General features: G+C 42.8%; 2 protein-coding genes across 2 annotated transcripts; one reads left to right on the top strand and one right to left on the bottom strand.

Annotated features, from left to right (window-relative positions):
* Positions 1-503: 503 nt before the first annotated feature.
* LOC144933935 (gamma-crystallin S-like) lies at positions 504-3,426 on the bottom strand. The gene is made up of 3 exons (XM_078859256.1): positions 3,418-3,426; positions 2,173-2,484; positions 504-779 (listed from the first exon to the last, which is right to left on the bottom strand). The coding sequence occupies exons 1-3, from the start codon at positions 3,424-3,426 to the stop codon at positions 504-506; spliced, it is 597 nt and encodes a 198-aa protein (XP_078715382.1).
* Positions 3,427-8,181: 4,755 nt separating this feature from the next.
* LOC144933934 (gamma-crystallin S-like) lies at positions 8,182-12,844 on the top strand. The gene is made up of 3 exons (XM_078859254.1): positions 8,182-8,188; positions 10,896-11,206; positions 12,569-12,844. Exons 1-3 carry the CDS (start codon positions 8,182-8,184, stop codon positions 12,842-12,844), a joined length of 594 nt encoding a protein of 197 aa, XP_078715380.1.
* The last annotated feature ends 204 nt before the right edge of the window (positions 12,845-13,048 follow it).

The following is a 13,048-nucleotide window of genomic DNA, read 5'->3' as shown; positions in this document are numbered from 1 at the left end:
CTTTATTATGATTTATTTTTATTTATTATTTAATTTTTTCCTTTCTACGTGACTTTACCGAAATAACCAAGAAGAAGTCTACCCACTTTTGGATTACGTTTTCTCCATGCCGTGTTGGTTACTGGGTTTGTTGAACTATACCTCACTATGCTGCTCAATGCAAGGGGTGCCTAAGAATATGAATTTGCTACTGGTTTTCGCCATATTTGGGTATCGAACTCAGGTTATTGATTCATATTGCAGTGCACTAACCACTGCTCATCTCGTATATATGTTTTATAGTTGTGATATTCAGCGATATATGATTAGATCAACAAACACACCCGTTGGTACCATTGTCAGGCATCACAAGAAACCTCACACTCTCAGATAGGTAATGCTCATCCAATCAATTTATTGTACAGAAAACCAATACAATTGTTTTCCAACTTTGAAGATTGTTCAGCACGAGTTTAGACCGTTACATGTTCTTTTTTTTAAGTCGGTAAGCGGCAGCAAAGCCTTCAGAATCGTCGGATGCAGCGCACCGACTGCATGGTGGGGCTCATTGCGCCGTACTCGCTGCACTTGCGGTAGTCGCCCTTCTCCAGCAGGTACTGGCGCCCGCGGTAGTGCGGCTCCTCGTACCCCACCCAGGCGCCGTCGTGCACCCTCACAGAGCGCACCTCTCTCATGCTGAAGCGGTCGTGCAGGTGTGAGCAGTCTTCGGTCAGCTCCATGGTTTGCCCACCGAAGTCATCATGCTGATACATGGCCATGCGGAAGTTGGAACTGTTTTGCTGAAAGAAGGGAAAAAACCCCACACACAAACAGGGTTTTAGATTTCATGCGTGGGGTTTCGCAGCCAATATTATGGTTCGTAATGGATTTTGTTTGGGGGGGGTTAGGCCCCGTAATGACCTTCACCGGACAGTAGCCAGACAAGATATCACGTGCACACTTTTCCTGTGATAATGTTTAACCAACCTGGCGAGTGAAAGGAAACAATAATGCATTGCGCGTGAAAACTGTGGTACACGTGGAAAAATAATTTGATGGGATATATCCTGGTGAACATATCAGTATTGTAAAATCTAACTATTGTTTTAACAATTGGATTTAAAAAAAGAACTCGAGGGCTCTCAGTTACTTCCAAATCATCTTCGTGTCGTTATTATTGGCAGTGCTTTTTATTTAGAAATGTACTTATTGGAACATTTCACCTAGAAAATCCTTTGAGGTAAAACATTTCATGGCAAAAGTGACACATACATTGCAGGCATATATATGAAAATTAAAATATATAACATATACCGTATTTTATTAAAACACAGTTGCTGAACAGAGGCCCAAAACGACAAGCAGCCAGCAACACACATTCAGATTAAGTGCGACCTGAGATAGAGCCAATGTGGTGCTCAAACCAAACGCATGGACATTAAAACACCGCATAACCCTGTATGTTTGAGTATTTCAAGTTTGTTTAAATGACAATCCAGCAACGCAAATAATGGTCGACAACCATACGAAATATGTACAGTAATACGGGTGTACAAATCGCTTTATGGACTTGCCCCACCATTTCTTGCCACTCGTTAATCTTTCTACGTCCCCTTCTCGTCCTCCACGTTCTCAATCTTTGCTGTACCTCTCTGTTCCTCCATCTTCTTGCACTCAATCCACGCTTTTGCTATTTCTCTCTTCTTGCCCCCCACTCACTGGAACAAACTTCCACATTAAGCGGTCACCTTCGCTCACTCAGTTTTCGCTCACTCTCTCAAAACTCACTAGTTATTCCCTAGCTCACCTCACGACCCCTTAAACCCACCCCCCTCATAACCACCACCGTTATTGAATAACAGCATTACATGGCTACCAATCATTCCCTAATTATTCAATCCATCATTATTCACTGTCATCAATTCGCTTTCACCGAATTCACGAATCACAGATTTGCCCCATTGCTTCATCTCATCTATTTAATTCACCTCATCTACCACCGTTACATTTACGTACGTTGTACCGTTCTTAATTCATCGTAAAGCGCCTTAGTTTAGGCGATTTAAAAAATTCCAGTAGGGTGAGATGAGCGTCAGGAAATGTCGGAAGTCTTCACTCGGGAGGTCACATTTTTCTTTCTGCTCCTTCCTCCTCTCCACTCCCTGTGCACTGGCCGCACGTTGGGATACTCACACCACGGATGGCTCTATAAGAGCCGATGTGGTCGTTGTGCGCCATCCAGCGCTGGTACTCGGGGTACTCCCCGGGCTCCATGATGTACATGTTGCCCTTGTGGTCCGGACGCTCGTAGATGACCCAGGCGCCGCCCTCCACGCGGATCGAGTTGCAGCGGCTCAGATTCGACGCCAGGTTCATGCAGTCCTGGCTGGACTCAAAGCGGCGACCCTTGAAGTCCCGCTCCTCGAAGAAGATGATCTGCGATGCGCAGCCGAGTGTGGGGCACACACGCCGGATTTCACGACACGTTAAAGGCTTGTGAAGTTGCTGCTTAGTGAACTTACACGTAGAAGCATAGGTTTATTAAATGTACTATATTATGTTTTATATAGTGCTGTACTGCTATTCAGAGGAAAGGAAGTTTTCAATATTTTGACGAATTGGCTTTCCTCTGAGACAAACTTCCGTTTCTTTTCCGTGACTGTGAAAAATAAACCACCACTCTGCTATAATGTCTACAAACATGTTCAAATCCAATTACAATTTGATGTTGTTTAGCCAGGTGAAAACCCTTGATGGCAGGATGAGTCTCATTTTCAAGAGTAACCTGGGCCACCGAATTACAAAAACAAAAGCATGAAAAAACAAGTTCAACAATGAAGCAAAAAGAATTAGAGAATGAAAAACTCCAAAATGTTACTCTTCATTTAAATTAAAATATTGTTAGTCTGATTTAGAATTCACCAACAAAAGCCTCTCGCAGTGAATAGAAATACATCTTCAGAAACAGCACTCGTGTGTTTGGTGTGATATTAGATTGTACGCTCACCAATTGCGTTAGTAATAGATATAAACGTCTGCTTAAGTGTCACGTATTTTCTCGGTGTCAGTTGAGAACCTGGGACACCCTTTAAAAAAAAAGTTCCATCTCGAGGGATATCAAGGTAAAAAATATAACACCCAGGATTTAAACCTATATTGGGGATCCGTGTCAGCAATGACACGGATCCCCAATACGTACTCAGTGGGTGCGTACTCAGTGAGCGAGTAGTTAGAGCTACATTGGTGAACGCTCTTAGATATCTGTGTGTGTGTGACACGCTGTATATAGGCACAGGCACACATAATGCTTGTTCTTATTAGCAAACCAAATGTATGTACTTTCAAACAACCACTTCTTCATCCAACCTCATATTGACAAACACGATGCTCAGCTGAATTGTGGTGTATTACCAACACACCGATATTTTACCACTTTACCTTTTTCATGGTGAGGTTATGGTTTTCAGCGCAGAGGAGTGCACTTAGTTGAGGCTGCAGAGGCACTATATATAGGGCTGAGCGTTCCCCTTTGATGGCAATCCAATTGTCAACCTCTCACAATATATGCATTGTTATGCTGCGTTCAGCAAACCGTTGCTTATTGAGTGGTGCATCAGCAAGATAAATGTTTACTCTGTACATCTATATCGCTCGTGCAGCGAGCATCCACCGCGTGTTGAATGTTCACTCTCTGTAATTCGTCATTGCAAAGCAAAACATCAGGAGTAAATGCTTGGAGAAATAGCTCTACATTAAATGGTATAATTTGCGTGAAATAGACAAGCCCATACACCAATTGCAATATACCCATTATCTAATTTATATGGAACATATATAAACCGCAAACACGTAAAAAATCAAGTGTAATTGTGAGAAATTATATGTGGCCAGCACCTAGGCTGATTATCTTACTCTGAATGATCTTCATCCGATTATCTTTGGCATCAAATCAGCTACTCGCTTTAGACTGAATCTGTATATGTGTGTAATGAACACTGAAATGTACCACATAGATTGTTTAAAACACATATATGGGCTCGTTAATGTAATTTTTTCTTGGCAAATGCTGTGATGTATATTTTGTAAAACAGAAGAAGGCCGTTGAATGTTTATATTCATTTTATTTTCTTGATTTGAAGCTTTCGTGACTGCAGGAATCCCACCTGATGACGGACGCTTGTGTTGCGCCCGAAACGTTGTGATTTATTTTATTTTATACCTACGTAACTTTACCGAAAGAACCAAAGAGTATCCTTTGATTTATGGTTATAGTAAGAGACCCGTTAAATAAATACACTAATGTCTGTACTCTTTTTTAAAGGGTTAAATGTCTTGACTTAAAGCTTTCGTAACTGCAGGAATTCAAATTCTTTGGGTCTTTCGTTAAAGTCACGTAGATAGCTTCAAAGAAAATAAATAAAAAACTACGACGTTTCGATTACAATACAAGCAGTCATCATCAGGAAAAGGGGGGTAGGCTTCTAAAGGGAAACTGTTTATTCAGGTTTAAATGGGCGTAGCCCAAGTGTCAACAGCATGGGTGGGGCAGCTAATGTTAATGTTAGGGATTAAAAACGGTGTGCCCCAGCATGTAGGGGGTGCTCGAAGGTGATGCTGCTAGTGGTGATGGTAGTAGTTGGCAGTAATGGTCCCGGTGGTGGGCTTCCACCACACGTCTAAAATGGAAACATTACAGCTAGTTTTGACTTAAACTGGTTGATAACGTCCTTCCAGTGATTGGTAAGTTTGTACCCATCTTCTTGGTTGAAATTGTGTCTATTTCTGTATGTATGGCTTCATGAATAAATCTTTGTTGATAGCCAGTGGGTTTGCAAAGTACATTCCATCGTAGATAAATCAATTTCGTGTGAACCCACCACATTTAAACAATGATCATCCACGGCGAAGGTATTAGTCCAGCCGTGTTTAAGATTTGTCTTATGTTCACGAACACGGTCAGAGACATGTCGCTTAGTTTCCCCAATGTAACTACTGCCACATACACAGCTTAGTTTGTAGACGCCGGGGTATTGTATGTCAAGGATCACATCCTTCACAGATGGGATCAGATCACGAATTTTATGTACTGTGTTAAATAGAATCTGGATCTGGTGTTTCCTCATGATTTTGGAAATATTTTTGGTGACCCCTGCTAAGTATGGCAAGGTGATGGTTTTGATTGGGTCCTAAGATGGTTCTATCCCAACGGTTGGGGTGATAGCTTTATGGATTGTGTAGTCCATTCTTCTTGAGAAATTGGTGTATGTGTTTCAGTTCCCTGGCTAGGTGATGATGGTCGGAATTACATCGAGCTCTATGGTGTAGAGTTTTGATGAGGGAATTCTTCTGAGATGGATGATGGTGGGAGTCAGGTTTTAGGTAGGCATCCGTATGGGTAGATTTCCTGTAGACAGAGTGGCCCATTGAGCCATCTGGTCTCTTTTCGATTAAAACATCCAAGATTGGTAGCTTGCCATAATGTTCCGCCTCCATGGTGAATTTTATGGCTGGGTGTATGGAATTGATGTGGTTGAGGAATTGGTTCATAGCTGGTCGACCATGTGGCCAGATGACGAACGTGTCATCTATGTACCTCTTCTACAAGGACGGACGTAGAGTGGATGCCTGGATGGCGTCTATCTAAAACATTTCTGTGAAAACATTCGCTACAACCGGAGCTAAGGGAGAACCCATTGGGGTACCTTTTTGTTATTTTCTTTGAACCTATCTACGTGACTTTACCGAAAGACCAACAGAATATGGTTAAAATGTCCTTTCATATTTTATATCCCGTTTAGATAACAGCCAAAATCTTGCCCCGTGTCACTTATGACCGTGATGAGGAACATTCCGATGCTATTGTTGTCCTTGCAGCCTCGAGATAGGGCAATGTGATCGGGTAGTCTGCACAGATACAGCTAATTGTGGTATCCCAGGGACAGGAAAGATGGTGATGGCGTGGGGAGGCCTTTATCCAGCATTAGATAGAAAATGGCTTATGTTTATTTTTATTTTGCTGTTGCTGCCATAATTTAACGTCAACTGTGGATTGTGCTGCAGACAAGAGGCATGACACACAACGCTGCTCGCACAATGGACTCATTGAGTCCAATGACTCAAATCCAGGGCGGTCCTGCATTGCTCTTTTACATTAAAACTTTTCATTTTTATTTTTATGTTAGCAGGTAATCCCCACTGAGCTATATAGCTTTTTTTCAGAAGCGACCTGGCTATCACAAATGATAGCTCAACGAAGTGGTTTTCATGTGCAAATGTAAAGCAGCCAAATACTCTAAAAGCGTGTTGATTAAAAATGTTGAGGGGAAAAAAACGGAGAATCCGGAGAAATATTATGTAACAATGATCAGCAATGGCCGAAGAATTCGTTCTGCCGTGTTTCAAATCTGATTTGTGCTCGCGAATTCGGTCCAAAATATGTCGCTTCGTCTCTCTCGATATAGCAGTCACCGCAGGTACAACTCAGTTTGTAAACACCGGGGTACTATAAGTCCGGAATGATTTCCTTTACGGATGGGATCAGATCACGGATTTTGTGTACTGTATTGAACCGGATCTGGATCTTGTGTTTGTTTAGAACGGCAGAACGAATTCTTCAGCCGTTGCTGATCATTGTTACAACGCTGTGGGTGATCATGATATTGTTGTCTCCGACATCAAGGTACTCTGCAAGCCGTCTGGATACCACTAAAGATTTGTCCATGAGGCCATACCGATATACAAACATAGACGTAACTTTAAACGAGAAGATGGATTCAAATTAAGCAATCATTGGAAAGATGTGATTAACCATTTTAAACCTCAACCGCTACTCTCCCCCGCTCTGCGTCCCCCCTCCCCCATCCGTGGCTCCGTCATGTAGTATCTCCTTCACCTTCAAGGCTCTACCCCCCCCCCATCCTGCGCTCGTCCCCCGCTCTGCATCCACCCTCCCCAATCCTTGGCTCCGTCGTGAAGTATCTCCTTCACCTTCACCTTCCTGGCTCCACCCACACCCCCCCCCCCCCATCCTGCGCCCGTCCACCTTGGCTCCTCCCCCTCATATTACCCTATATAACAATGTCTCATCACAAATAACTCTCGCTACAGTTATTTTGCTGTGCCTTTTTTTACACCTTATGAAGGAAGCTTGTGTTGCCTCTGAAACATCGTGATTTAATTTAGTTGTTTTCATTTATTTAATTTAATTTATTGTTTTACCTACGTGACTTTACCGAAAAAACCAAAGAGTATGAATCCTTGCAGTCACAAAAGCTGCCGTTCTAAACAAACACAAGATCCAGGTCCGGTTCAATACAGTACACAAAATCCGTGATCTGATAACAAAAAGGTACCCCAATGGGTTCTCCCTTAGCTCCGGTTGTAGCCAATGTTTTCACGGAAAATTTTGAGATAGACGCCATCCAGGCATCCACTCTACGTCCGTCCTTGTAGAAGAGGTACGGAGATGACACGTTCGTCATCTGGCCACATGGCCGACCAGCTATGAACCAATTCCTCAACCACATCAATTCCATACACCCAGCCATCAAAATCACCATGGAGGTGGAAAATTATGGCAAGCTACTATTCTTGAATGTTTTAACGAAAAGAGACCAAATGGCTCAATGAGCCACTCTGTCTACAGGAAATCAACCCATACAGGTGCCTACCTAAAACCTGACTCCCACAACCATCCATCCCAGAAGAATTCCCTCATCAAAACTCTACACCATAGAGCTCGATGTAATTCCGACCATCATCACCTAGCCAGGGAACTAGAACACGTACACCAATTTCTTAAGAAGAATGGACTACACAATCCATAAAGCTATCACCCCAACCGTTGGGATAGAACCATCTGAGGACCCAATCAAAATCATCACCTTGCCATACTTAGCAGGGGTCACCAAAAATATTTCCAAAATTATGAGCAAACACCAGATCCAGGTTCTATTTAACACAGTACATAAAATTCGTGATCTGATCCCATCTGTGAAACATGTGATCCTTGACATGCAATACCCCGGCGTCTACAAACTAAGCTGTGTCTGTGGCAGTAGTTACGTTGGGGAAACTAAGCGACATGTCTCTGACCATGTTCGTGAACATAAGACAGATCTGAAACACGGTAGCACTAATACCTAGGCCGTGGCTATTCATTGTTTTAATGTGGTGGGCTCACACGAAAATGGTTTACCTAAGATGGAAGGTACTTTGCTATCAACAAAGATTCGTTCATGAAGCCATCCATATATACAGACATAGACACAATTTCAACCAAGAAGATGGGTACAAACTTAGCAATCACTGGAAGGACGTTATTAACCAGTTTAAGTCATAACTGGGTCTAATGTTTCCATGTTAGACCTGGCAGCCCTTTAATTGGTGGAAGCCCACCACCGGGACCATCACTGCCCACTACTACCATCACCACTAGCAGTAGCCCTTTATTGGTTGGATCCCATCACCAGTGCGGTCGTGGCCCTCTACGAGTACCATCACCTCTAGCAGCAACCTCCACCGTCAACAGTGTGAGTGTGTAAAGCGAGGTGCAATGATTACTTGGCAACCATTTAATTGGTGGAAACACACCACCAGCGTCGTCGTCACCCTCTACGAGTACCATCACCTCTTACATCTCAATACATCACCTTCGAGCACCCCCTACATGCTGGGGCACACCGTTCTTAATCCCTAACATTAACATTAGCTGCCCCACCAATGCTGCTGACACTTGGGCTACGCCCATTTTAAACCTTTATAAACAGTTTGCCTTTAGAGGCTAACCTCCCTTTTCCTGATGGTGACCGCTTGTGTTGCGATCGAAACGTCGTCGTTTTTTTGTTATTTACTTTGAAGCTATTTACGTGACATTACCGAAAGACCCAAAGAATGTGAATTCCTGCAGTTACGAAAGCTTTAAGTCAAGACATTTAACCCTTTGGCAAAAGAACAGACATTAGTGTATTTATTTAACGGGTCTCTTACTATAACCATATCTCAAATGATACTCTTTGGTTCTTTCGGTAAAGTCAGGTAGGCATAAAATAAACTAAATCCCGGCTTTCCCACCTGATGACGGACGCTTGTGTTGCGCCCGAAACGTCGTGATTCATTTTATTTTATACCTACGTGACCTTACCGAAAAAATCAAAAAGTATGGATTCCTGCCGTCACATAGGTATAAAATAAAATAAATCACAACGTTTCGGGCACAACACAGCGTCCATCATCAGGTGGGATTCCTGCAGTCACGAAAGCATCAAATCAAAAACAATTAAATTAATATAAACAATCAACTGTCTTCTTTTGTTTTATAAAATATACATCACAGAAGAAAAAATTACATTAACGGGCCCATATATGTGTTTTAAACACTCTATGTGGTACATTTCAGTGTACATCACACATATACAGATTCAGTCTAAAGCGAGTAGCTGATTCGATGCCAAAGATAATCGGATGAAGATCATTCAGAGTAAGATAATCAACCTAGGTGCTGACCACAAATAATTTCTCACAATTAAACTTGTTTTTTACGTGTTTGCGGTTTATATGATATGTTCCATATGAATTAGATAATGGGTATATTGCAATTGGTGTATGGGCTTGTCTATATCACGCAAATTATACCATTTAATGTAGAACTATTTCTCCAAGCATTTACTCCTCATGTTTAGCTTCGCAATGACTAATTACAGAGAGTGAACATTCAACACGCGCTGGATGCTCGCTGCACGAGCGATATAGACGTACAGATTAAGCATTTATCTTGCTGATGCATCACTCAATAAGCAACGGTTTGCTAAACGCAGCATAACAATGAATGCATTCTGAGAGGTTGACAATTGGATTGCCACCAAAAGGGAACGCTCAGCCCTATATATAGTGCCCCGGCAGCCTCAACTAAGTGCACTCCTCTGCGCTGACAACCATAGCCTCACCATGAAAAAGGTGAAGTGGTAAAGTATCGGTGTGTTGGTAATACACCACAATTCAGCTGAGCATCGTGTTTACGTAAACGGTACACGCCATTGTATTGTCAATATGAGTTTGGATGAAGAGGTGGTTGTTTGAAAGTACATACATTTGGTTTGCTAATAAGAACAAGCAATATGTGTGCCTTCACCTATATACAGCGTGTCACAATCATACACACAGATTTCGCACAGCGTTCACCATTGTAACTACTCACTCACTGAGTACGCACCCAGGATCCGTGGCATTGCTGTTGATTCACACTGTACAGCAAGTATGGCCACATAGGTTCAAATCCTGGGTGTTATATTTTACCTTGAAATCCCTCGAGATGGAACTTTTCTTTGTTAAGGGTGTCCCAGGGTCTCAACTGACACGGAGAAAATACGTGACACATAAGCAGACATTTAAATCTATTACTAAGGCAATTTGTGTGAGTACAATCTAGTATCACACCCAAACACACGGGTGCTGTTTCTGAAAATGTATTTATATTCACTGCGAGAGGCTTTTGTTGGTGAATTCTAAATCAGACTAACAATATTTTAATTTTAATGAAGAGTAACATTTGGGGGTTTTTCATTCTCTAATTCTATTTGCTTCATTGTTGAACTTGTTTTTTCATGCTCTTGTTTTTGTAATTCGGTGGCCCAGGTTACTCTTGAAAATGAGACTCATCTTGGCATCAACGGTTTTCACGTGGCTAAACAAAATCAAATTGTAATTAGATTTGAACATGTTTGTAGACATTATAGCAGAGTGGTGGTTTCTTTTTCACAGTCACGGAAAAGAAACGGAAGATTTTCTCAGACGAAAGCCAATTCGTCAAAATATTGAAAACTTCCTTTCGTCTGAATGGCAGTACAGTACGATATAAAGTACTATATAAACATAATATTTAATACACCTATCATTCTACGTGTAAGTTCACTAAGCAGCAACTTCACAGCCTTTAACGTTTCGTGAAATCCGGTGTGTGTGCCCCACACTCGGCTGCGCATCGCAGATCATCTTCTTCGAGGAGCGGGACTTCAAGGGCCGCCGCTTTGAGTCCAGCCAGGACTGCATGAACCTGGCGTCGAATCTGAGCCGCTGCAACTCGGTCCGCGTGGAGGGCGGCGCCTGGGTCATCTACGAGCGTCCGGACCACAAGGGCAACATGTACATCATGGAGCCCGGGGAGTACCCCGAGTACCAGCGCTGGATGGCACACAACGACCACATCGGCTCTTGCAGAACCATCCGTGGTGTGAGTATCCCAACGTGCGGCCAGTGCACATGGGGTGGGGAGGGGGAAGGAGCTGAAGGAATAGTGTGACCTCCGGAGTGATGACTTCCTACGTTTATCTCATCCTACTGGAATTTTTAAAAGCGCCTAAACTAAGGCGCTTTACGATTAATTAACAACGGTACAACGTACGTGAATGTCACGGTGGTAGGTGAGGTGAATTAAATAGATGAGATGAACCAATGAGGCAAATCTGTGATTCGTGAATTCGGTAAAAGCGAATTGATGACAGTGAATAATGGTGGATTGAATGAATGGGGAATGTGTGGTAGCCATGTAATGCTGCTGTTCAGTAACTGTGGTGGTTATGAGGGGGCCGGGGGGGGTTAACGGGTTGTGTGGTGAGCTAAAGAACAATAATTGAGTTTTGAGAGAGATAGCAGAAACTGAGTGAGCGAAGGTGACCGCTTAATGTGGAAGTTTGTTCCAGTGAATGGGGGGCAAGAAGAGAAAAATAGCGAAAGCGTGGATTGAGCGCAAGAAGATGGAGGAACAGAGAGCGACAGCAAAGATTGAGAACGTGGAGGGCAAGAAGGGGACTTAGAAAGATAAACGATTGGCAAGATATGGTGGGACAAGACCATGAAGCGATTTGTAGACCTGTATTATTGTACTTATTTCGTATGGAGTCGACTATTATTTGTGTTGCTGCTCATAGATCGATTCTATGTTTTTCACCTTTGCATTGTCATTTAAACGAACTTGAAATACTCAAACATGCAGGGTTATGCGGTATTTTATTGTTCATGCGTTTGGTTTGAGCACCACATTGGCTCTATCTCAGCTCGCAATTAATATGTGTTGTTGTCTGCTTGGCTTTTCCTCCTGTGTTCAGCAACTATGTTTTTATTGACACCATGGACACCTTTGCAATGATACGTTTCAACCTCAAAGGATTTTCCAAGTGAAATGTTCCAATAAGTAAATTTCTAAATAAAAATCACAGCGAATAATAACGACACGAAGCTGATTTGGAAGTAACTGAGAGCCCTCGAGTTATTTTTTTAATTCAATTGTTTAAAAAAAAGTAAGATTTAACAATGCTGATATATCCACCGGGATATATCCAATGAAATGATTTTGCCACGTGCACCACAGTTTTCACGCGCAATGCATTATTGTTTCATTTCACTCGTCAGGTTGATTAAACATTCTCACAGGAAAAGTGTGCACGTGATATCTTGTCTGGCTACCGTCCGGTGAGGTCATTACGGGGCCTAACCCCCCCAAACAAAATCCATTACGAAGCATAACATTGGCTGCGAAACCCCACGCATGGAATCTAAAACCCTGTTTGTGTGTGCGTTTGTTCCCTTCTTTCAGCAAAACAGTCCCAACTTCCGCATTGCCATGTATCAGCATGATGACTTCGGTGGGCAAACCATGGAGCTGACCGAAGACTGCTCACACCTGCACGACCGCTTCAGCATGAGAGAGGTGCGCTCTGTGAGGGTGCACGACGGCGCCTGGGTGGGGTACGAGGAGCCGCACTACCGCGGGCGCCAGTACCTGCTGGAGAAGGGCGACTACCGCAAGTGCTGCGAGTACGGCGCAATGAGCCCCACCATGCAGTCGGTGCGCTGCATCCGACGATTCTGAATGCTTTGCTGCAGCTCACCGAGGTTAAACAAAACATGTAACGGTCTAAACTCGTGCTGAACAATCTTCAAAGTTGGAAAATAATTGTATTGGTTTTCTGTACAATAAATTGATTGGATGAGCATTACCTCTCTGAGAGTATGAGGTTTCTTGTGATGCCTGACAATGGTACCAACGGGTGTGTTTGTTGGTCTAATCATATAT

The sequence above is a fragment of the Lampetra fluviatilis genome, chromosome 8, assembly GCF_964198595.1.
Source record: "Lampetra fluviatilis chromosome 8, kcLamFluv1.1, whole genome shotgun sequence".
In the NCBI taxonomy this organism is placed as follows: Eukaryota; Metazoa; Chordata; class Hyperoartia; order Petromyzontiformes; family Petromyzontidae; genus Lampetra; species Lampetra fluviatilis.
This window is presented reverse-complemented; position numbering and strand designations above follow the sequence as displayed.

What these genes read in the sequence shown, in the direction of transcription:
- LOC144933935 (XM_078859256.1), bottom strand. An exon ending in CTTATAGAGCCATCCGTGGT is followed by an intron (nt 780 to 2,172) that starts GTGAGTATCCCA and finishes CCCTTCTTTCAG; the next exon opens with CAAAACAGTTCCAACTTCCG.
- LOC144933934 (XM_078859254.1), top strand. An exon ending in CTTGCAGAACCATCCGTGGT is followed by an intron (nt 11,207 to 12,568) that starts GTGAGTATCCCA and finishes CCCTTCTTTCAG; the next exon opens with CAAAACAGTCCCAACTTCCG.